The sequence below is a fragment of the Camelus ferus genome, chromosome 19 (assembly GCF_009834535.1).
Source record: "Camelus ferus isolate YT-003-E chromosome 19, BCGSAC_Cfer_1.0, whole genome shotgun sequence".
NCBI lineage: Eukaryota > Metazoa > Chordata > Mammalia > Artiodactyla > Camelidae > Camelus > Camelus ferus.
In genome coordinates, this window is record NC_045714.1 from 34379171 (window position 1) to 34405785 (window position 26615).

Below are 26615 nucleotides of genomic sequence, written 5' to 3' on the forward strand. Positions count from 1 at the left end.
AATGGGGAGTGACTGTTAATGGGTATGGGGTTTCTTTCTGGGGTGGTGAAAATGTTCAGGAATTAGACATGGTGATGGATGCACAACACTGTGAATATACAAAAAAACACTGAATTGCACACTTTAAGACAAGTGAACTTTATCGGTATGTGAATTATATCTCAATAAAGCTGTTATTTTTTAAAAAGAGGAGCAGGTTATTAAGTACTGATTATTTATTGTTAAGGCACCAACCTTTCAGGTTCCACAAACACATGCCTGAACCAGTCCCACTGGCTGCCTGGTGATTACCCACGGCTGGAAGGAGGGAAGTGGCCAGACATACAACACGTACCGACAGCTTGATCTGGAAGTTCCTATAGGCCCCATTCACTTTCCCACACATAATGACTGTGACGTTGTCTGTGTTCCTCAGTGTCCTTGATGCAAGGAGACCCAGTCAAAGATGGCTGATTCTGCAGATGAATCTCTATAAAGTTTGTTTTCAGAAAACAGAATTATATATATGACCATCCTTTCTACCTCTGCTCCTAGGAAATCTAAGTAGATTTATTGTTTCAATCTTGTCTTTTCCTTGAATCAGTGTCCTGAAAGTTATCTATCATCCCTGCTTGTCTAATGGTTTCTGCTCTGATGTTCCTTTAAAATGGTTCCTTTTATAATGAAGGATGTTTTTATGAGCAAATTGCCCCTTTTGGTAGAAGGGACGATCCAATTTCAAAACAAAAACATTCCACCCATCTGCTGGCTCTTGAGGAAGAAGACTACTGATGGCTGCATTTGCAGTTCTGCCTGACCTCTGGGTCCTTCTTCAGAGCAGAGCTGTTCTAACAGCTTCAAGGTGGTTAAATCAATGTTTGAAGTGGGGTCTGCCAGAAATGCCCAGGAAGCCCACTCACCATCATCACCCATCCCCACCTAGGCCCAGCCTCCGTCTTGGGTCGATCCTGGGCACATATGCCTGTTTAGTTTACCCCAACCCACCCTTGGGCAGAGCAGACAGGCAATCCCAGGCTACAGCATATTAGCAGATACCTCAGGAAGGCTCTGGCAGCCCTCTGCCCACAGATAAATAATATGCCAATAATTTAGGGGAAGGAATCCAAGGAGCTGAGAAGGGAAAGGACCCACCCGTGGCTGAAATGCTAGATGTGGAGTGAGCGACTAGTGCCTTGATCTCTTGCCTCTGAGCCTGGTGCTCTATGGTGCTCTTTCCACTCCAGCACAGGGGTTCATCACTGACCACGTCTGTCAGGCCTCGGGCTGAAAAGGATCCGGAGAACGCCAAAGGTCAGGTGGGCCGGGACAGAGGGCACAGGCTTCCAGAGGCTGGGGCTCCCTGAAGGTGAAATGCCTTCCTGGCTTGCTTCTTACATCACGAGCTCCTCCATACAGCAACCCCCCCCCCCGCCCCAGCCCCCACCAGCTTCCAGAGGTGGGGCTTCCCCTGCTTGCCCAGAGTTCCACACCATACCCAGGTGAAGCCCATGCTGCTATGCTTGTGTCTGGGCCCCGAGGTGGACGAGAGGCACAGAGTTGCAGACTCTGTAGGTAAGTGCCACACAAAGCCTTAAACCTTCATTCTTTTCCTTTTGCCCCAGTTCCTAGGGGTCACCATATATAGAAGCAGACATAGAAGATTTCAGAGTAAGAAAGGCACACTTCAGATTTTGTAGGTGGGCACGATGGCCCTGGGAGGGGAAGGGACTTGCTCAGGGTCACTCACTAAGTTAGTGGCAAAAATGAGATTAGCCTCCAGGTCTGTTCCATTTACTCTCAGTCTCCCATGGCCCAGGCACAGACAGACCCAGAGGATTGGCTCAGACAAGCAGAAATGGAGGATTTTGCCATTTTTAGAATGGTGCAGTCTTTCTGCAACGTGCCTGTCCTTGTGAAAGTCATCCTTGTAACCTATGGGGTTTCCAGTCACTCATTTTCATCCACGTTGTCAGACCGGGACCCACCTTAGTGCTGTCAGGACCAAGAGCAATTTATGAAAGGAAGGTGACTGAGAAGCAAGAACAGGCCCTTGGCAAAAAGAGTCACTTAGCCCCTCAAAGATTCAAACTCTCAAGTCTCACAACTGGAAGGAGCTGAGCAGTAAAGAAGAGTAGGAGACCGGCAACATGATTTTTGTATTGACATTTGGTTCTTAATAATAACATCCAAAATGCATTCTGTTCTTATAGCACTGCAACTGGGACTGCATCGGGTTGAGGATATATGTTGCCGGAGTCTCCCCTAGAAGTGGGGAGGAGCTGGTGGTGAGACACACACTGATTTCTCTTTGGGACCTATATGCAGCCATGTGGAGAGCTGCAGCAGGCGCCTTGGCTCTGGTGAGGGGTGGGGAGGCAATCCCAGCTGGCCTGCAAACACATGGGCAGAGTTCCTTGCCCCCAGCCTGCATGAAAACGGTTGCTGATGGGCCCAGTGGTGGCAGCTCCAGGAGAGTGGAGGGAAGGCTGGGATGTTACATTCTTGAGGCCTTCACAGGTACATGTCATCGTAGCCCGGTGGGGGGAGGTGGTCTGGGTTAGGTCTGGAATGGAAAGAGGGGCTGGTGAGTTGGGGTGATGGAGAGTTGGGGGTACACAGGCAGACAGGGCCCTGAATGGATGGAGCTTGCCCTCCAGAATGATGTGGTGCTTTGTGGAGTTTAAGAGCATGCGCTCCAGAGCCCAACAGCCTGGGTTTGAATTCTGATTCTCCCACTTTGGATACGTAACTTCATCTTTCAGGGCCTTGATTTCTGCATCTGTGAAATGTGGACAGGAATATATACCAAGTGTCGATATAAGGATCCAATGAGTTCTGGACACAGAAAAATTCCAGTAATTGTGAGTAGCAACCCCTCCCCTGAGTCCTCCCTGAGGGGAGCTGGGGAAGGGAGGCAGTGAGGAGTAGGGAGCTCCTGGAAGGCTCCATGGAGGCATTGGGTAGGGGTGTGGAGGAGACTCCACTCTCTTGGCAGCAGAGGACAGAGCTAGTGGCAACTCTGCGCCTGGTGTCAGACGCCTTCTTTCCTGCGATGCTGAGCTGAGCTGTCATCGGGTCCTACTTCTCAGCGAGTGAATACCTACCCAGACGGGCTGGTTCCAATGGGTCCAAAGGGGTCAAAGCGCGCTCCTGGGGGCACAGCGCCTGGAGGAAGCCGGTTTGGGAGGCCTGACGATGGGTCTATAAGTGCTCTTGGGAAGCCAGATCTCAGGGGATCCACAATCATGCCACCTCTCCGACACCTGAGGGAAGAAGGAAAGATGGGTAAGCAGGTGTGGTAAGCAGCCCTTGGAGAAGTGGGGAAGGTGGTGAGAATGGGACGTCTACCCTGGAAGGTTCAAGCAGACACGCATGGATGGCTGCCTGAGTGCCAGGAGGAGTGGGCAAGAGCAAGAACACAAAAAGCACACCTTTTCTGGCAATCCCAGCCTGCACGTTCAGCTCTACACGCTCCCCGAACCCACAAAATTGAGATCCCTGCCATGTCCTATACCCAAGGGGGGCAATTTGATCAAGAACATGGGCTCTGGCACATGCCAGAAGTCAAGGTCAGTGCAGAACCATCACAAGGCTCTGCAGGGTATTACTTTAGGTCTAATGACTTATGATTGAGACAATTTATAATGCGAGCTTTTTGGCTATCTCCTTCACGGGCCTCAGGGAAATTGATGACTGCCTCAAGTTTGGCTCCTGACAGCATCTGTCCCTCACGGAGTTCCATGGCTCAAACTAGGATGAATGAGTTGATGCTCCCTAAACTTTGAGGCCACTGTTCAAGCTTAACAAGACATACAATGTCCCCACTGTCAAAAAATGAGATGCTCAAGTTGAGGATACTTTGCAGCAGGTTAGAATCTAGAAGGATTCAGAGTAGATGGCGCATAGCTGAGGCTGTAACTGTGGTACACAAGAACCACACCCGAGTCTAGTGGGAATCAGAGACTTCCCTTACTAACTGATGTGGCCTCGAATAGCCCTGAACTGCCCTAACGTCCAGAGCCACCGTGTGCTCTTCAGTCTGCACCTGAGAAACCCCCGTAATGTCTTTCCATCCAAGGGACAGCTGCTGTTCTCCACCAGGACAAGCAGGATCAGAAAACAAGAGAGGAGCAGCCCACCAGGTCTGCTCAGCCCCGCCCCAATACCCAAAGCCCGCCTGTACCGCTCCGGGCACGGCAGCGCTGAACAGCAGCCATGATTTCTCAGCCACTCAGGAACAACTGCCTCCCTCACCCCAAAGGAAGACTGACTAAAAGCTCTAAAATTAGAAGATGAAGGGGCTGCAAAGCCATGAGAGCGAGTCGTGTTGCTGCCATCTCCTCAGCAGTACTCACCCAAAGGGGTCTAGGTCCTCTCCCCCGACAGCAAATGGGCCCAGGGGATCACACCTGAAACAAACAAGGGACAATTACTGAAAGTCCCAGAGCAGCCAGGCGCCTGGGCTCTCAGAGGTCCAAACCTGATGCCTGCGGGGACACAAATGTTCTCCCAGGTGTGGGGGACAGGGGAAGCCCCTGCATGAGACCGAAAGACAAGGGATATTTCCGTAACACAAGGGGTCCTTGGCACAGACTAACACTGAAAATATTATAATGGCAATTACGTGAAAAGAGCCAGACACAAAGCTAGAAACATGGGAGATTCCCGACAATGTAGAAAGATAAAATATATGAACAATAACAGATAAATTTTTTTATTCATATCTTTCTCAAGTTCCTAAACTTTGTATAAATGACCAAAAATACTTAGACCAGAAAAATACTATTCTAAAACCAAAACCCAAAAGCTCAGATTGGAAAGTTTCCAAGGATGGAGTGAGATGGGTGCTCATATACAGCTAGAATTGTGCTCTCAACCTTTTTTTTATTGTGGTCCCTGCATGAAATTTTAATATCACAGACATTGTACATCTTTTTATGTACTGTGGCCCATTGGATGGCCACAAACTATTGTAACTTCTAGGATTTTTTTTCATCCCCACCGAGAACCAGTTTTGCCCACACTGAGACTGCAGGAGCCGGAGCATACGGAGCATAACTGAGTGCATACTTTGTGGATCAAGCCTATACTAATATATACACACAAAATACATGTCTTTCAACAGCCTTCTGTATCTTCACATTCTTTGATTTGATAATTTTCTGTCTAGGTATCCATCTTAAAGACAGAATACATAAATCAAATTAAAGTATCACCATAAAGACTTTAACTAAGGGAACTATATTGGCCCTAAATTGGGACCAGTTAGGGAGATCATGGTAATGAAGCCATGGAAACAGCATTCTTTTAGACTGTTTTAAAATGATGTGCAAAAATGCTTATGCTCTAGTGTTAACTGTGGGAGAAAAGGGGATTATCAATAGCCTATGAAATTAAGTGTGAAAAATGCGTGTATGTGTGTATAAATAAAACTAGAAAGATGCATTAACTGAAACTATAAACAGTGACAGTTACACCTGGGTGGAGTTTCTTCTTTATACTTTCCTGTTTTTTTCCATAAAGGATATGGCTATGGATATAAAAAAACAAAAAAGATTTGGTATTTGAAAAAAATGTGCTTTGGAATCTGCTTGGAGCCCTGGTGAGCAATACAAACCTGACAGTTCTGGGGCATGGCGGGTTCCTGCCAGACCTTGGGAAAGCCTTGTGAAAAGCAGCAAATCTAAGCTTACAGGTAAGAAGTCATTAATTAAAGAACTGGGAAAAAATCCAAAAGTAGGTGCTTCTTCACTAAGTTCTACCTACTGGGCTGAACAGGCTGTTGGCATTTAGGTGGACGTGGTTTCCAAGGGAAGCAATTTTTCCTGACTTAGGTTACTGCCCCCAAGCCATGGTTCATGGAGCTGGCAATCAAAGTTTCTGGTGGCCTCCCAATAACCTGCCTCACTGGACAGACCAGGTGGTGCCAGAGGGCAGCAAACAGAGTGGTTACAGTGGCTATCACAATGCCCTCGAGAGCAGAGCCTTGCTGGCTCCTGAAACACAGAGCCATCTCTGTTTCTCTCTCCTGGGCCACAGAGCGTGGGGAGGAGAGAAGAAACACCGAACCATGGAGGATAGAAAGGGAGCTGCCAGACCCACCCCAACAATTTGAAACTGTACTTGAAATTGTCATGGCTTATCCTTCAGGCTCACACTCAACACGGTCTCACTGCAACACACACACACTTCTGTGAGCTCGTTCTGTATATGCCCAGAGCCTGTTATAAAACATTCTCAGTCCTGGATGTGCTGAAGCTCTAGAGATTGAAAATAAAAGCTAATTTTTTACATGGTCTCTAAAATCAAGCCCCTAAAACTTCATCTGGTAATCAACTGAAGAAAAGTGCTGTATGCTAAACTCTGTAGGCACAACTGCCTAGCTGGGCCCACTGGACAGCACGGCCCAACCTCAAAACGGCCCCTCTAAGGGATTTGGGGGTGATCCTGACCACACATGATTTCCTCCTTACGTGCTCTCCTCTCCTCTTAGATAAAAACAACACACTACTCTTGGGCACACAAATCCAGCTGATGCCACCCTAATGGCTGAGGTGGTCTGGGGAACTGGAAAGGCCTCAGGACTGGGAATCAGAGATGGGCACTGGACTCTGGGTGGGGGACTGTCTAGCTGGTTGGCAGGGGTCTGTCACAAAACCTTTGCACCTCAGTCTTTTAAGATGTAAAATCTAAGTAGTAACACTCGCAGGGGCTGCTGTGATGGTGAAATGTAGTATTGGACATGAACAGATTTGTTGACAGGAAAGGCCTGGAAGAATGGATTAACAGCAGCTGTCGATATTTACCGACAGCTTGCTTTGTGTCAGGCACCACGCTAAATTTAGTTTTTAAAATTTCTGTTTTAACAATTTTTAAAATTTAGTTTTAACAATTTCTGAATAGGTAATGCTTTTACCAGTTTCAAAATTCAAGAGAATACACAGATTGAACTCAAAATTCAAAGGATACATAGATCCATAATCTTAGGCTGGATGTGTTTTGGAATTCAGAATTTTTCGTATTTCAGAAAGGTCAGATGAGTACACCTAGCAAATGCTGTGTAGCACCCTGCAACCCTAACATTTCTGCAGAATGAATGTGAATTCACACAAGATCAATATATAAGGAGCTTCATGTCACTTCAGGTCAGGTTTTGCTACCAGACAAGGTTTGGCACCAATCTTATGAAAAAACAAAACAAAACAACCAACAACACTTGGTTTTCAGAGCTCTTTTGATTTTAGATGTAGATAAGAGATTGTGGACCTGTAATAATAATAAAAAAATCTCCCTCTCAGTCCTGTCCTCCGGCCTACCAGTTCTTCCCACAAACTAGTGACATCAGTGTCTTGTATGTCCTTCCAAAGATACTCTGTACATATGAGCAAGTATCTCCTCTACTTTTTAAACAGATGGATGTGCTGAGCTCCTTGTATAATTACCTAATTTCATCTTTGCAGCAGCCCTCTGAGTACATTTGATTTTTATTCCCATTTTACAAATGAAGAAACTGAGGCTCAGAGAAGCAAGTGTTCTTACACAAGGCCAGGTAAGTAATAATTGGCCAAGAGTGAATTCATACTTGATTTGCCCAATTTCAAAACCAACCCATGCTCTTTTAACTGATGTGTTGAGACCATTTACATTTAATGTGATATGTTTAGATTCAGATTTACCATTTAATTACTGTTTTCCAACTTTTTTTCTTCTTCTTTTCTCTGTTTTTCCTTTTTAAATTCAACTTTAGTGTTTTTGACTAGATCTCTTTGTATAGTTTTTTCAGTGGTTGCTTGAGGGATCACAATAAACATACGTAACTTTTCAGTCTATTGAGAAACAATATTTTACCATTTCAAGTAGAAAGTAAAAACTTCACCAGTATCTTTAAGTCCTTTCATTCACCTTCCTCAGCTGCACCTGATTCAGATGATTCAGAAGGTAAGATTTGGGTCTTTTAAGGTATATAGATAAGATTTTAGGTTAAGCTGATCCAGTAATGGCACAAGACTCTCAGGAACTCTGGGTGAGAGGAAATGTACTTTGCATTTGGTAGAAATGGTCCCTGTTCAAGATTCCATACCTCCTGGATTCCCCAGAAGCTGTGAGTGTGATGAGATCACTCCTCCAACTGCTTTGTTTTATGGCAGGTGAACCAAAAAGGGGGGATTATCTGGGTGGGTTAATCTAATCACACGGACCTTTAAAAGCAGAGAATTTTCCCTCGCTGGTGGCAGAAGAGAAGGTAGGAGTAAGATTTGAAGCATGAGAAGAACTTGACACACTGCTGTTGGCTTTGAGCATGGAGGTAGCCATGGGAGAGGAAATGCAAGATCTTAAGGCACAGAGAGAGAGGCCCCAGCCAACAGCCAGTGAAGAATGGGGTAACAATAAGAAACTGAATTTGGGTTCAGTTAGTTCACAAATGCTATGGGGATGATGCTTTTCTAAATCTAAAAGAAAAAGGAGACTAACTCCAGCAATGAATAAGATGGAGAAATAGCATCAAAATAGTGGGAATGCTAATTAATACAACTGTCTGGGGGGGCAACTGAGTAATATGTATCCAAATCTTTAAAAAGAAGCTTAGTACTTAATGTAGTTAATTCTATTGTCAGGAATGCATGCTAAGGAAATAATCAGAAATGTGCTCTAAGTTGCATAAAAAGTTCACCAAAGCATTAGCAATGGTGGCCCCAAATTAGAAATGAGTTAGGCTGAAAAACAAACAAATAAAAAACTTCCCTACATCATTCTTGATTCTTCTTTCCATCATTAAGCCAACCCATAAGCAGTCTATCAGGTAGACTTCCAAATATATCCCAAATCATCTATGTATCTGCCACCGTCTACCACCTACCACCATTATTTCTTGCCTGGGTGCCTGTGTCAGCCCCTTACCTGGTCTTTCTGTTTCTACTCTTGTCCCTCTCCACTCTATTCGCTAAGGTGCCAGAGGAATTTAAAAAAAAAAAAAAGTAAATAATACGAAGTCCCTCCCTTGCTAAACACACCCAGTGGCTTCCCACTGCTCCTGACCTTGACCCCAAGGCTCTACCAAACTGTCCTTTGCTTACCCCTGTAGTGTTATCTCCTATCACTCTACCCCATCTTGTTCCAACCATATTTTGTTCTTGGAATAATCTAAGCCAAGACAGTTTCTTTTGAAGCAACTGATACAGGTATCAAAAGGAGGAAACACTAAGGACTAAATACCATACCACCTGACATCAATATAGATCCTGCAGGAAAAGAGTACCTTGCACCTCCAACAGGAATTGACACTCCTTTACTACTGCCAGGAGAAGGAAGAAAGATTTTCTCCTTGCTTGGCAACAGCTCAGCCAGTGAGAGTGTCACAGTTCAGCCAATGGAAAGCCATTATACTTCAAATTCCCAGTTTCCTCCAATGGACTTTTTGTTCATAAAAGCCCCTCCCAACATCTCCCTCTCCTCTATAAAAAAAAAACTTCTCCCTTGCTTTACCAGACTTGCATGTCTGGTGTAGTTGCATGTCCCAAATTGCAATTCGTTGCTGCTTCTGGATAAACTTGTTTTGCTAGTAAAATAACTGGCTATTTCATTGTTTTAGATTAACACATTGAAGAAACTATCACTAATCAAGTTTTGATGTAATGCAAAGAAGAATATCCACAATTATTTTAAAAGGTTATTAAACTACTCCTCTCTTTTCCAACAATGTATGTTAAGGCTTAAACAAAAACATTACCACCTACAGACTGACTGCAGAAGCAGGAATGAGAATATAGCTGTCTTCTGTGCCAGATATTTAAGAGATCTGCAACAATGTCACTGATTTTTTGTTTTGGAAAATAGTTATTTTCATAAAATTTGTTACTTACGTTAACACAAAACAAGTTTATTATTGCTATTTTACAATGAATAAATGTATATTTAAATTTAAAATTTACTTTTTTAATTAAAAATTTTCAGCTATAATTTATTATATAGTAAATATCAATAGATTTAACTCAAACAAACAAGAGCTCTTTGGGACCCTCAATAATTCTGGGGAATGCAAGAGAGTTCCTGAGACAAAGAAGTATGAAATCTGTCAGCATAGGAAATATAACTCCAGGAAGTAAAAGAAAAAATTTATATACAGATGTTCATAGTGTACTATTTAAAATGAAAAACTGAATGCGCTTGAAATACCCTATGGAGGTTAGGCAAGCTACAGCATATCAGTAGACTAAAATATCAGATTACTAAAAAAAAAAAAAAAAAAAGATATATTTAGTTCTTTAGTAAATGAATTATGAGATTTTAAAAAGAAAATGTGGAACATAAAATATTGGGAACATTTAAAAAATACATAAAGATACAGACTGATTGGGATTAAAAATGAATTTCAAATGACATAAATAAAAGCTTTATAGCTAAGGATTTATTTTTAGCAAAGCTGGTTAAGCATAGTAAAAACTGATTTTTCAAAACAGAGAACAAGATTTGAGGGATACAGTCTCCTGACTGAGGACAGATGGAGCAAAGGGAAATGGGTTAGAATCATAATGGCAACAAAAAAAGTTAGGTTTAGATGAAAAAAACTTCCCTTACAGATGGGCTGTTGTCAGTAACTCCTCCTCCCTAGAGGCCCCAGGAGTAGAACAGACCTACTTTTCACCCTCGATTCTCCACCACACTGGAATGTCCTCTCCATCTACACCAGCAGACCCAGTATCCTTTGACAAACTCTGGACACACATCACCACAGACTTGGTCAAGACATCCCGACTTCAGTTTGCATTTGGAGGTTTTCAGTGTGGGATAGGCAAGATGGTGTGGAAAATGAGGGGTGGAACACAGAACTGTATTCTGTGGGAGGGAGCAGAGCCTTCCCTTTTTCCTACTCAGAACACAAGCCAAGGCTGTTCAGTGACAGGGTAATTAACATCCTATAGCAGCCAGATGGGCCCTCTGCTGTCCTGTCCTGCTCCTTCCCTTCTTCTTGCCCTAAGGCTCCACCCTTGAATCTGGCATTTGAGGGAAAAACAAAAAGGTGCAAGTGTGAGTGCTGGTTGCCCAGCAACATGGTGGCAACGGGGCTCTCACAAAGAAATGGATGTCATTATAGGCATCTGTGCTGACAGAGGTAGGGGGCCGGAATGGGTAGGGGTGGAGGGAGAAGGGGATATGGAAGACCCGTTGACTCGCTAGTGGCTAACAAAAAGCCTCCTAAACATTTCGTCTCCTCTTCCAGTTCCACCTAGTCCTAGGAGATAAGATAGCCTGAGAAAGACCTAACTGAGGAGGAAAAGGGGATGGACTTTTCTCCATAATCAGTGTGCACGCACTACACTGAACTTGTACACATATTTATTAAGTGAACTAACATTGAAGGGTGCAGTGGGGAAAGCACAAGCTTCTGAGTCCCACGTAGGGGCAAACCCTAATCTTCACCACCCCAGTTAGATAATTCTGGGAAGTTATGCTCCCTCCCTCATCCACTGTCTTCTCCCCCTGTAAAAGTAGGGATGCCACTGATCTCCTTGTAGGACTGTCTGGAAGATCGCTAACCATAAATGAAAGCACTCAGTGTGCGGTCAACAAATGGTAGACAGACAAGAGATGGCAGTTTCTCCCATCCTTGATAAGCAGTGGCCAGAGTGATGATAAAGGAAACAATGTCAAGGTCCTAGGTCTAAATGCAGTTGCCCAGCACACCCTCTGGGTCGAAACTTTCACACCTAAGTTGCTCCGCCTCCATCAAATCCTTTTCTAGGAGGAATAGGCTAAGTATTAAAAAATAAATAAATAGAAGAAGGTTCTCTCTTTCGGGGGACCCTGTAATAACTACACTTTCAGTCTTGTTCTCATCTCTGCCTGCTACCTGAATGGGATCCATGGAGTATTTCTTGAACATCTACTATATATTCTGAGCAATGTGCTCAGTACGTGACACCTACCATATTTCATGCTAAGAAACATCTGAGAAAGATACAATAATTCTCAAGGTGTAGATGAGAAAACCAGGGCTAACTGTGCTCACCAAGAGACAGGTAAAGCTACAAGGTCAGAGTTTGAGCCCAGATTATCAACCTCCAAAGCCTGTGCTCCTAATAGGAGCCATGTAATACTCTTTCCTTGACGTGGGAGGTGGGTGAGGTGGCAGAAAAAAGGAGAACAAGTCCCATCCGCAAAGAGTGGTATGCAGGAGGGACGAGACTCGGCCCTCTGCCTCACCCCCTTCAGTCCACCAGGAGCCTTAGCCAAAGACCCTCTCACCAGGATCCTTCAGTGGTTTCCAACTGCTCAAGGGAGAGATTCATGCACTTGGCATCAGGGGCCTTGCAAAATCTAGTCCCATCCTTCAGAGCTGCTATATCCTAGGATTCCATATATGAATTCTCTCTCCAGCCAAAATTCAGGGACAGTCCCATGCTTTCAGACCTTGATGCCTCTGGCCTGCTGGTCCCACAACCTGGAACAACCCCTCCCGGAAAGGAATTGTAGGAAATAATTCAGACACATAAAAGGGAAAAAGGAGCTTAAGGAGTACTTCTCCTCTTCCCCATGAAGACACAGCTCAGGCAGCACCTCCTCCAAGAAGCCTTTCCCAGGCTACCTATGAAGGGTCTCTGTAACGGCAGTTATCACTCTTCTCTACTCGCCTGTCTCCCACGCCAGAGGGATAGCATGTGCTTCAATGGTAGGGGCCCAGCCCCAGGGATTCCTGAACTCAGAGGAAAACATCTGCTATATAGAGAACTCATCAAAAATGTGCAAGGCTTTGGTCTAGGTGCTGGAGATACCAAGAGATGAAAAAGTAGGGCAAAGGTGATATGCACTTGAAATAAGCCAATAATCCTGGGATTAGACAAAAATAACTGGGTGGTAGTTCTGTCAAGGATCGGGTGAATCCCAGGGCTAGGGGGCCAGGAGTTTCAGCTAACCAAGAGAGCAAGGGCAGGATGGGGAGAGCTGGCCGTGCCTGCAGTTGGCCTGTGCTTGGCTGACACCACTCCCAGCCTCTATCCCCACGTTCTGGGCCTAGAACAATACCCACATACTCCCCAAAGCCTTTCTCAGCCCAAAGACTTAGAGCTTTCACATACAAAAGGTTCCCTGAACTGAGGCCCAACACCACTCACTTTGTAGGGAGCACTGTACCCTTTCTTCCCTTACCCCTAAGTGGGCAAGTCTGCCCTGGGCTCAGCGACCCACTCACACCGCCACTGCACCCTCGCCTGGCTCTAACCACACCTGGCCTGACCTTTCAGGCCTCTGCATAGGACAGACCGTCTGGCTGAAGCGCCCATTCTACCCAACTCTTTGCCTGGCTAACATCTCCTGTTTGGAGGTCAGTCCCTTCTTGGGGAAGCCTTCCCTGAACACCAAGTGTGGTTCAGGTTCTTCTTCCTATGCGCTCCGAAGTCTCCTATTCATCCCCATGAGATGAGGGAAGAGCAGGAGCACGGATGGCATCACTGGTCTTTGTGAAGCACTCAGCCTAGATCTAGTGCCCCACAAACAGTGAGCTCAATAAACACAGTGGACTTAAGAACCTAAGTGACTCCTTAGTACCTAGATTTTAAAATACCTTTTATTTTTAAATAAATATTCACAGGAAGTTGGAGAAATAGTGCAGAGAAATCCTGAGTACCCTCACCCAGTTTTCCCCAATAGTCACATCACCACAAAGATCTCACTCATGCTACCCACTTTTATAATCACACCCACAACCTTCTTCCCATCCATAACCTCTGGCAACCACTAGTCTGTTTAGTACCTCTATAATTTTGTCATTTCAAAAAACGTTACATAAGTGGAATCATACAGTATGTGACCTTTTGGAGTTGGCTTTTTTCACTCAGCCTGATGACCCTGAGATCCATTCTGTTGTATCAACAGTTCATTCCTTTGCATTGCTGAGTGGTAGCCCACTGCATGCATGTTTGCTGAACCATTCACTGAAGTTGTTTCCAGGTTTTGGCTATTACACATAAAGCTACTTATAAACATTTGTGTACAGGTGTTTTTGTGTGGCATAGTTTTTATTTCTCTGAGATAAATGCCCAGGAGTGTGATTCCTGGATCTTACTATTAAGTGTATGTTTAGTTTTTTGAGGAACTACCAATGTCCAGAGTAGCTGTGCCATTTTACATTCCACCAGCAATGTATGAAATCCAAGGTCTCTGCACCCTCTCCAGCATTTGGTATCATTACTGGTTTTTATTTAAGCTTTCCTAGTAGGTGTTAAGTATCCTACTGTGGCTTAATTTACATTTCCCTAATTATGGCCAGTAATGTTGAACACCTTTTCATGTGCTTATTTGCCATCTGTATATCCATTTCAGTGTAAAATCTCTTCATAGCCTTTGTCCATTTTCTAACTGGATTTTTTTTTAACTTGCTAAGTTTTAAGATTATCTCTCTAGACACGATTCCTTTCAGATATGTGGTTTGCAAATATTTTCTCCCAATCTGTAGGTTATGTTTTCATCCTCATAACAGGGTCTTTCACAGAGCAAAAGTTTTTAATTTTTATGAAATCAATGTTACTAATTTTGTTTTCTGTTATAGATTATGCTTTCAGAGTCATACCTAAAAATTCTATCAAGCCCTGGATCCTTAAGATTTTCTCCTTTGAGTTCTTCTAAAAGTGCTGTAATATTAAGTTTTACATTTAAATCTATGATCCACCTTGAGCTAAACTGTGTATAAGGTGTGAAGGTTAGGTCAAAGTTCGTATTTTTGCTTGTGATTATCCAACTGCTCCATTGATCTGCTTGTGTACCCTTGTCAAAAGCCAACTGGCCATATTTCCATGGGCCTATTTCTGGGTTCTCTATTCTGTTCTATTGAGCTTTGAGTCCTTCCATCTACCAATAGCACAGTCTTGATTAATGAAGCTATATAATAAGCCTTAATTTTGGGTAGAGTGATTTCTCCCTCTTCATTCTTTTTCTAAGTTGTTTTAGACACTCCAAGTTTCTTTGCTTTCCCACATAAATCCTAGAATAATCTTGCTCTATCTACAGTAATTTTTGTTGGGATTTTGATAGGAATTGCATTAAACTAGGGTATCAATTTGTGGAGTATTTGACATCTTTACTATGCTGAGCCTTCCATCCATGAACATGTTACGTCTTCCCATTTATTTAGGTCTTCTTTGATTTCTCTCAATAGCATTTTATAATTTATATGCCTTGTTAGATTTATACCTGTTTTTTTTTCAGTGATTGTAAATGATATTGTATCTTAAATCTGTTTCCAGGTGTTTATTGCTAATAAATAGGAATATAATTGACTTTTGAATGCTGAGCTGATACCCTGCAACCTTGCTAGGCTCTTAATTTCATTATTTTTCATCGATTCCTTGGGATTTTCTGTGAAGACCATTGTGTCATCTGTGAATATAAACTTTCTTTTCTTTTTCTTGTCTTAATGTGGTGGCAAAACTTTCAGCACTATGCTGAATAAGACTGGCAAGAGTGGATATTCTTGCCTTGTTTCTTGTGGGGAAAACATTCAGCAACTAATTTTAAATAAATTCCTTGTGCTAGTATGATAATGGGCACATAAAATATTGTCTAGATATTAACAGACCACTTTCTAGTTAAAGGAAGAATACAAAATTCTCAACCATGGGTGATTATCATGAATTCTCTTACTGCAGTTTGATCCTGGGGACTTCATTTCTATTGTTATATATTCATGTTTATTAATGTTTCCAATTAAGCCAAGCTAGGACCTTTTAATTTTTTTTACAGCTTTACTGGGATATTTCATGAAATATCATAAAATTCACCCAATAAACATGTCTATTGCAATGGTTTTTAAATGTTCATAGAGGGTGCAATTATCCTAATTTTAGACATTTTTTGCACCCTAAAAAGACACCTTGTACCCATTGGCAGTCATTCTCCATTCATCATGCTCTCTAATCCTTCCACCTCAGCATCTGGTAGTCACTAATCTACTTTCTGTTTCTATGGATCTGCCTATTCTGGACATTTCACATAAATGGCTTTTTTTCAATTAGCATATGTTTTCAAGATTCCTATGTGTATACAACATGTATCAGTATCAGCACTACATTCTTTTTCACTACTGAAATATTCCATCATATGCATGTATCACATATATCATATATGTATTTATTCATTCATCAGCTGATGGACATTTATGTTGTTTCTACTTTTCGGCTATTATAAATGCTGCTGCTACGAATATTCATGAATATATGCACAAGTTGTACATGAATATATGCACAAACAAATAATGTATCATGGTAGTTTGGATTTCCATTTCCCTAATGACTCGTGACAAGCATCTTTTCACATGTTTATGGGCCACCTGTACATCTTCCTTGGAGAAATGTCTACTCAAATTCTTTAACCATTTTAAAATTGGGTTGTCTTTTATTACTGAGTTGTTCTCCATATATTCTGCATACAAGTCTCCTGTCAGATACATGATTTGTAAATACATGATTCTTCTGCGAGCTGTCTTCTCACTTTCTTGATACTGTCCTTTGATGCACAAAAGGTTTTATTTTTGAAGTCTAATTCATCTATTTTTTTCTTTTGTAGCTTGTGCTTTTGGTGTTGTATCTAAGAAACCACTTCTACTACAGGGTCATGAAAATTCTTAAATTTTCTTCTAGGAGTTTTATAGTTCTAGCTCTTAAATCTACATCTGTGATCCATTTTGAGTAAATGTTTTGGGTATACTTTGAAGAAAGGTCCAATTTCATTCTTTTGCGTGTGGATATTCAGCATCCCAGCACCATTTGAAAAGACTATTGTTTCCCCAATGAACTGTCTTGGCATCTTTGTTGTAATCAATTGCCCATGAATGTTATGGGTTATTTCTCAATTCTACTCTCTTGCTTTACATGTCTATCCCTATACTTAATTACTGTAGTTTGGTAATAAGATTTGAAATTGGGAAATGTGAGTTTTCCAACTTTGTTTTTTTAAAGATTGTTTTAGCTGTTCTGGTTCCCTGGCCTTTCCGTATGAATTTTAAGATCAGCTTGCCAATTTCCACCAAAAAAACCTCACAAAAAACCCCTCCCTCAAACAAACAAAAAAATCCCTCGAATTTTTATTAGCACTGCACTGAATGTATAGATAAATTTGGGGAGTATTGCCAATACTGTCTTCCTATCCATGAACACGGATATCTTTTCATTTAAATCTTCCTTAACGTCTTTCAACACTTTTTAGTTTTCAGTACACAAGTCTTGTACTTCTTTTGTTAAATTTATTATTAAGTATTTTATTCCTTTGGGGGTTATTATAAATGAGATTTTCTTAATTTCATTTTCAGACTGTTCACTGCTAATGCATAGAAAATGCAACTGATTTTTGCCTATTGATCTTGTATCTTGTCACACTGCTGAACTCATTCATTAGTTCTAAAAGGTTTTTAAACAGGATTCCTTAGGATTTTCTATATACAAGATCCTATGTCACTGGCAAATAAAGACTGCTTTACTTCAAACTTTCTAATCTGGATACCTTTTATTTCCTTTTCTTAAATGATTGACCTGGTTAGAAATACAAAGCACAATGCTGTAGAAAAGTTACAAGAGCAGATATTCTTGTCTCATTCCTGATCTTAGGGGTAAAACATTTCATCTTTCTTCATTACGTAGGATGTTAGCTATGTGCTTTCTGCAGATACCTTTACTTACTTAACTGCATTGAGGAAGTCTCCTTTTACTGTTGAATGCTTTTATTATGAAAGGGTGTTAGATTTTGTCAAATGCTTTTTCTCTATTGAGATGAACATGTTTTTTGCCTATTATTCTATTAATATGGTGTATTACACTGATTTATTTTTGGATGCTAAACCAACCATGCCTGGAATAAATTTCATTTGGTCATGGTATATAGTTTTTATATGTTGCTGGATTTGTTTCGCTAGTATTTTGTTGGGGATTTTTACACCTATATTCATAAGGGATACTGTCTTATAATTTTCTTATGATGTCTTTGATTTTGGTATCAGGGTAATACTGGCCTCACAGAATGAGCTGTGAAGTGTTCTTTCCTCTTCTATTTTTTGGAAGAGTTTTTAAAGGATTAGCATTAATAAAAAATTCATTAAGGAAATTTTTCAAATGGACCAAAAGTAGTACAATTAGTATAATCTATGAACTCCCGTGTATCCTTCCATTTAGCTTCAATAATTATCAATATTCTACCATTCTTATTTCACCTACACTCACTTCCCAATGTCTTACCCTTTTTGGGGGTGGAATTATTTTAAAGCAAATCCCAGACATATCATCTCACCCTTAGAAACTTCATTTAATAAAATTATTCATATATATATCAGACAAAGACTTCTTTTTTTTAATGTAACCAGAATTTATTCCACCTAACAAAATTAGCAGTAATATTAAATAATACCTGATCCATGTTCAAATTTCCCCAAATGTCTCCAGAATTTTAGAATTTGTTCGTTTGAATCAAGATCCAAAGTCCAACACTGTATTTTGTTGATAAGACTCAACAGGCCTCTTTTCCTTTTCTCCCCATGCCATTCATTCGATGAAAAAACAATATGAATTTATCCTGTAAAAATTTTTCATGTTTCAGTTTTGCTGGAATCCATGTATCCACATGCGTCTGTTTAACTTGTTCTTCTACCCCTCATGCTTCTTTTAAACCGGGAGTTCAATCTAGATTCAGGCTGCTATGAACCCACCATTGCATCATATTAGAAGACACAATGTCTGGCTGTCCCACTTTTAGTGTTAAGACTGATTTATGAGTTCAGGTGCTACCAGCCTGATTTGTCCATTATGAAGTGGCCCATTAACCTTTTACCGAATGGTTTTAGCAACCACTGGCAATTCGTGCCTAGTCACCACATTATTTCAGAAGCTGCAATATGGTGATTTTCTAATTCTTTCAGTTCTTCCAAGGATAGGATTTTTTACCTTCATAATTTCAGACTTAGGTCTATGATTTCCAGTTAGGATGGAAGAGCCTCCAGGTGTCCTGGAGGTGTTTTTGTGTAAGCCCTGGGGGGTGTTCTGCTTGCTACAGTGGTTGGAGAGTGCTTATGGCATTTTACAGGCAAAGGCCAGAGATGCTTTATACCCTACAACTCACAGCAAGGCTCCATAATGAAGAATGATCTTCATCCCACACAACTTTCCAAAGTGTTGTTAGAGACTTCATAGAGCTGTATAGCCTACATAAAATTACCTACCATAAATTAGTCTAAGGGCATTTTGTATGTGAACACCAAGTGTTTTCATCCTGTTTTAATACAAATTTTTCCAGAAATGTGACTATAATGTAGTATGTGTCTGCTTTTGTTACTCTCAAATTCAAGGTAATTCCACATACAAGTGCAGATATCTATCTTTTCCAGTGTAATCATGCTCGGGCATCTACACAATGAAATACACATCTTATTATTAATTACTCACTTTTTATTTCTCATTTATATTATAGTTAAGACTTCATACTGATCCCTTTCGAAATTGTGCATTTGGTAAATTAGATTATCTATGAATTCCATTTTGAGAGAGTAAAGGAGATTTCAGAGAATATTTGCTTTGAAATGGGAAGTGAATCTGAGACAGCTGAGAATTACTATCTACTTAAGGTCTAAAAGTCTCCCCTAATTTGATTGCTGTCCAGGACTTATCCTTAAATCTTGCCACCATATTGTGGTTACATCACAGCAGAGCACTGCACTGGAGTGGGGACACCTGGACCCCCAGCCCTGGCTCTGTCTCTTTATTAGTGGCTGGTGACCTTAGGCAGGTCATCTTACCTTGTTCCCATCTGTAAAACAAGGAGGTTTGATCAGACAAGCTGTTTTCAACCTTTCAACCACTTTTCATTATTCTTCACTCTCCCCATAGAACTCAATATTTCCAAAGACTGACAAAGAGACTTGCCAATTATTACTTATTATAGTAATTAAATAGATTTCCCATTTACTTAATTGACCAAAGGTATATAATTGCAAAATAGAATAAAGTAACAATGGTAATTAACACTTAGTGAGTGCTTATTATTGAGGGCCACACAGTAAATCCTCCCTCACCACCTACCAACCCTACCATTACTACCATATTATGGACTCCAAACTGGGAAGTGCTGTCTCAGCTAGAGACTAAGGTGTCCCTGGTCCCTGTCTTCTCCCTCAGAGCAGAAGTCTCCAGTCCTAAATGCTGCCATTCTAATCTGCAAAGATCTTGGTTGTAACTTACTCATACTTCATGCTGTTTTGGAAAAGTTCTGAAGTTGTCAAAGAGGTCAAGGGACCATAATGAAGTGAAATGAAAAGGGAACACTGGGACTACATCTCCTTGAGGAACTTCCAATACTTCTATATCTTTACATTTTTCCCAAAAGTCTGGTCTGGGTCCTGACAGACAAAGAGCTCTGGAATGAATAACTGAACCACCTGTGCAGCACCTCCGGAGGACTGCACACACGCCCCAGACGCACTGACTTCTGGGCACACTCAGAAGCTCCCTGTGGCCTCTAGAAAGGAGGCAGGTAGCCTTAGGAAGCTGGGCAGCTGGGGTGACTAACAGCAGTGTAAGAACTCACTGCCCCACTTATATCCCCACTTTCTATCTCCATACACCCAAGCTGACAATTCTGTTGAAGATATGTGGTGACCAGAGAGGGGTCAAGTGGCAAGACGGTCATGCCCAGAATCTGTCTGCAGAAGTATGGGCCGCCCACCACTGGCTCCGTACTCACCAGGGAGGCTGCTGGCTGGTACGTGGGTGGTGTGGCTGAATCCGGAGTGGGTCCACCTCTCTGGCAGTGGCAGGGGGAAACTCCCGGTGGGGACTGCTTATGCTAGCTTTGTCCCAGTGCTCGTGGATAGGTGTGATGATCCCAGACACAATGCGAGACCGAAGCTCCTCACTGTTCTTGTAGGCCCTGTAGGAAGGAGACGAGGTGTCAGCGGCTTGCAGCTGGTTGCCAAACCTGAGTACAGTATTTTGGCGGCGGCGGTAATGGCGGCGGCGGCCCCGACAGCTCTCGGCGTTGCGCTTGGACCGTTTGCAAGGGTGGGAATGGGCCGCCCGGCGGACCTGGATGAGGGGGGCGACAGCCCGACGTCGTCTCCGAGATTTGGGCCTAAGCTTCTTAGGCATCTGAGTTGCCCCTCCTCATTTACCACCCCATTAGAAAGAGGTGAGGGTGTAGGGGCACAGGGCCTGGACTGCCTCTCCTCTGTACCCTCCCCACACCACCCCACCCTCAGCCTCATTGTGTGTTCATCACATGTCATGGGGAGGGTCACGGAAGGCAAAGACTCCATGGGGAGGATGAACCAGGTTCCTGGTCCAAGCAGGCGGAGCTCTGGCGGATTAAGGTCTAATTCTGTCACTAATTCAGGGGCCCTTAGAATGCTGTTCTGGGCCTCTCTTCTCTGCCTGTGAGACAAGCAATGTAAGCTCTAGCTGAAGTGTTGAGGCAGACTGAAGTAACAGGGAGTGGGCAGGACTCTACAGAGTTCCTAAAAATCTGGTGTTTTAAAAAGAGCCATATCCTGGGTCAAAAAGCAAACCTCATAAAGGTAAAAAAAAAAAAAACAACTGAAATCATACAGAGTATGTTCTCTGACCACATGGAATCATACTAAGTATCAAAACAGGAAGGAAGTATATAAATACATGGAAATAAAGCAATACAATTCTAGATAATCCATGGATCAAAGAGAAAGTTTTGGGAAAAAATACAAAGCACTGAATAATAATAAAAATACAACATATTAAAATATGTGAGCTTATAGCTAAAGCAGTGTTGAGAGGAAACTTCATAGGACTAAATGTTTACATTGGAAAAGAGTAAAGAAATCTTTCAGTTGAAATTCTAACCTCAAGAACCCAGAAAAAGAGCAAATTAAATCCAAAGGAAGAAGAAATAAGGAAATAATAAAGAACAGAAATAAAGAAAAGGGAAAAGAGAAAATTAATAAAACAAAAAGCTGGTTCTTCCAAAAAATGAATAAAATTAATGAACTTCTAGCAAGATAAGCAAACAAAGAGAAGACACAAATCACTACTGTCAAGAATGAAATGGGATATTAGAACCAATCTGTTGCTATTGTAAGGATAAGAGAATACTAAGAACAACCTAACTGAACAACTTAGAATAAACTAATTCTTCAAAAACCACAGACTGTAACAACTTAGCCAAAACAAAACTGATAATCTGAATAGTTCTACTAAAGTAACACAATTCATACTTAAGCATCCCCCAAAAGAAATATCCAGGTCCAAATGATTTCAGTGAAGAGGCCTACCTAACATTTAAAGAAGGATTAACACCAATTTCCAGTCACTTGCAAAAAAATGCAAGAGGAGGGAACATTTCCCAACTCATTTTATGAGGCTAGTAGTACCCTGATATCAAAATCAGGCAAAGAAAGTACAAAAAAAGGAAACTACAGACCAGTATTTCCCATGAATTTGGATGCAAAAATCCTCAGCAAAATATTAACAAATTGAATTGATAAAAATATAAAGAATTATACACGACAGGATTATTGTAGGTATATAAAACTGGATCAATATTCACAAATTCCTACCACATCAATAAGCTAAGAAAAATCGTATGATCGTATCAATTGATACAGAAAAGGCATCTGACAAAATCCAACACAATAAATCCATTCATAATAAAAACCTCAACAAACAAACTAGGAATAGAGGGGAACTTTCTCAACTTGATGTAGACCATCTACAAAAATCCCACAGCTAACAATATATTTAATAATGAAAGAGTACTTTGCCTTTAAGACTGGGAACAAGGCAAGGATTCTTGTTTAACACAAAACTAGAAGTTCCAGCTACTTCAATAAGGCAACAAAAAGCATACAGATTAGAACACAAGGAATAAAACTGCTCCTGTTTGCAGGTGACATGCCAGTCTACCTTGAAATTCCCAAGGAATCTACAAAAACAAAACAAAACAAAAAAACCCCAAAACTGCCACACTGAGCTCAGCAAGGTAACAGGATACAAGATCAACGCACAAAAATAAATTGCATTTCTATATACTAACAATGGACATTTGAAAATCAGAACAACAAGAGAACACCATTTATAATCACCACTAACATCCCAAAGGTAATGACAAAAACATGTCCAGGATCTATATGCTGAAAATTACAGAATGATAATGAAAGAAATAAAGTAAGACCTAAATAAATGGAGAGACATACCACGTTCATGACAAAAATGTCAACCTTTCTCATTTTAGGTTTAATGATCTATAGGTTTAATCCGACTCCTATCAAAATCCCAGTAAGGTTTTTTATAGACAAAGGCAAGTTTATTCCAAAGTTTATAGAAAAAGGCAGAGACTCTAGAATAATGAAAACTATCTTGACAAAGGAGTGGGAGGAATCATTGCACTCAATATTAAGGTCTACTATATAGCTACAATAATAAATACTGTGATACTGGCAGAGGAATAGACACAAAGATCAACGGAAAAATCAGAGAATCCAGAAAAAGACCCACACAAGTACAGGCAACTGATTTTTAATAAAGTTGCAAATGCAATTCAATGAAGGAGTAACAAATGGTGTTGGAGCAATTGGACATCCATAGGCAAGAAAATGAACTGTCTCTAAACCATACACCTTATACAAAAATTAATTTAAAATAGACCACAGACTTAAATTAAAAACATAAAACTATAAAATGTTCAGAAAACAATAGGAGAAAATCTTTGGGATCTAAGAGTAGGCAAAGAGTTCTTACATTTGATACCAAAAGCTTGACCCATAAAAGCAAAAACTGATCAAATAGCTATCAACAAAATAAAATACTTTTGTTTGCAAAAGACCTTGTTAAGTGAATGAAAAAACAAAGTACAGGCTGGGAGAAAACATTTACAAGCCAACTTCCAACAATGGACTTGCATCTGAAATATATAAGGAACTCTCATTAGTCAACAGGGAAATGCAAATTAAAAACACAATAAAATATTACTATACATCAGAATAACTAAAATAAAAAATAGTGATAACACCAAAAACTGGTGAAGACACAGAGAAACTATTACTGGTGGACATAGAAAATTGTTTGGCAGTTTCTTAACAATTGAAACATGCAATTACCAATGAACTCTTGGGCATTTGTTGCAGAGAAATAAGTATTACATCCACACAAAAGCCTGTACATGAATGTTCAGAGTACTTTTATTTGTAACAGCAAAAAATGAAACAGCTCAGATGTCCTTCAACTAGTGAAAGGCTAAACAAACTGAAATTCCATGAATACCATACCATGAAATACCATTCAGCAATACAAAGGAACAAGCCACTGATGCAACAACTCAGATGGATCACAAGGGTATTATGCTGAGTGAGAAAGGCCAATCCCAAAAGCTACGTACTGTATGACTCTGTTTATATAACATGTTTGTAATGACCAAATTTTAGAAATCGAGAATAAATGATGGTTGCTGGTGGTTAGAGGTGGAGAGAGGGCGTGGATGTGGGTATGAAAAAGCATCAGGAAGGACACTTGTGATGGAAATGCATTATGTCATTGTATCAATATTAATATCCTCATTGTAATATTAAGTACAGTTTTATACAATATTATCATTGAGGTAAAATGTATAAAGGATACAAAAGTCTCTCTGCAGCATATCTTACAACTGCATGTAAGTCTAAATTACCTCAAAATAAAAAGTTTATTTAAAAAATAAATGTATTATATAACCATAAAATCATTGAGATTAGACTAGATCAATGGTTTCAGGTTTTCTCTGGCACGGAAGGCAGACCAGGGAAGGCAACAGAGAAAGCCAAGGGGATGGGGAACAAGGATCTCTATTTGCTGCCCCTACCCTTTCCACCAGAATCCTAAAGAACACTGTGGTTGAATAAAGAATGCCAAGCTTAAAAAGTGTAAGATCTATGATGGTTTGGAAGCTCTAAGGGCCTGTGGTCCATATGTCTCTACAAAGATTAGGTTCCTACTTAGAACACAGAACTCTGGGCACAGTGTTGTTTCCCTGACCAAACTGGGGAGAGGGGATAAATCTAACTCCTCTTTCCTTTCGGATGAGCTGTGTGTGATATAGGTGGAAGGCCTTCGATCTCCCTACGTAAGAGGTTTACCTGTAGAAGTCAGATCTGATTCAAAAACTGCCAAGTCCTGAAGAAGAAGTTATCACATGATTTCTAAACTTTAGTAGAACTGCCATTTCCATAGTAGCAAAAGACAGCCTTTCATCCTAAGAGGCATGGCAGGAAGGAACAGGTTTATACTCCTTAGCTAATCAGTTTGCTCAACTAGGAGCACAAATTCCTACCTGGAACAGACGTGCCATGCCAGGAAGACCTAACAAGGAGGGCCAGATGGAGGAAGGAGGCCAGAAGTGGGCAGCCCAGTGCTGCTGGCAGAAAGGCAGAGGAGAGAGGGAGGGTCTTATGATCAGGAGGCAGATCAATATCCCAGCTCTCAGAGCCTCAGTTTTCATGGAGGTGATTCCTGGTGATCAGATTTTTTTCCCTTTGCATATTTATTAAGAACTGGGCCCAGCACTAAGCATTCTGTGTTGACATTTCATTTCTTTCTCAGGACAACATTCTCAGGTAGTAGTACAATTGTCTTATTTCACAGTAATCAAAAACCAAACCAAAACACACACCAACATGCACAGAACTCTAACAAATGTTATTTAAAAAAAAGAATGGAGACATTACCACCATTTCTTGACGTACTGCTGAGAGGACTAAATCCTCTAAGGAGCATGAACAGCCTGGTGTACAGGCCTGGCTGCTTCCAAGGTTTTGACAGTTTCTCTCCCAATGAAATTCTAGAATAAAAAGTCAAGAGAGAGACTGCACTTGAAGTGTACCTCCCTTAGCCCCTTAAGGGGTGAGGTGGGGTCACGGTGTGGGAGCACCCAGATGAGCAGCTCTGCAAGGCCAGGCCTGGCCTCACTCCACTCCTTTACTCCTTTGTCCACTGTGTAACCCAGACTCAGACCCTGCCTTCAAGGAGATCCCACGCTAATAGGTGAGACCAACTCTAAAAAGTTAATCATAAAATACCCACTTCTTGAATGCTTCAGAGGTTGTCTCGAACATCAAATGCGGGGGGACCAGCGGAAGCTTCTCTGAGGAACTGACATGCAAGTGCATGCAATGTATGATACTTGGTTGTATAATAAAAAATACCTCAAACCTAAACCAAAAGACTAGGTAAAAAGGACACTACTGGAATGACTGCAGAAATCGGAACATGGACTGTGTATTAAATGATACTAATGTATCAATGCTACATATCCTGAGTGTGATACTGTATTAAGGTTATACAGGAGGACATCCATGTAAGAACAAGGAGATACATGTTCAAATACTTACAGGTCACGGTTCATAAAGTCTGGAAATAATTCTCCAATGGTTCAAGAACAAAAAGCATACAGAAAAACTAAGCAAATGTGGCAAAATGTTAAAAATTTGTGAACTTAGGTGATGGGTATGTGAGTGTTTACTGTAATATTTTTGCAAACCATCTTTTCTGCTGGGTTGCAAATTTCAAAATAAAAAGTCAAGAGGATGAGAAGTCAGATTAGAAGACAATATTTGCAAAACAGATATGATTTATGACTGTTATCCAAAATATACACAGAACTCCTAAAACTCA

At 41.1% G+C, this 26615-nt stretch overlaps 1 protein-coding gene across 1 annotated transcript in view; it reads right to left on the minus strand.

Annotated features, from left to right (window-relative positions):
• Positions 1-200: 200 nt before the first annotated feature.
• The window catches only part of PSMF1 (proteasome inhibitor subunit 1), a 35372-nt gene continuing 8957 nt past the window's right edge, over positions 201-26615 (minus strand). Inside the window, exons 4-7 of the mRNA XM_032462016.1 lie at positions 20689-20874; positions 4335-4388; positions 3084-3242; positions 201-2542 (exon numbers count right to left, since the gene is read on the minus strand). Of these exons, the coding sequence (XP_032317907.1) occupies positions 2491-2542; positions 3084-3242; positions 4335-4388; positions 20689-20874 (451 nt within the window). The 3' untranslated portion in view covers positions 201-2490. The remainder of the gene's footprint in view (positions 2543-3083; positions 3243-4334; positions 4389-20688; positions 20875-26615) is intronic.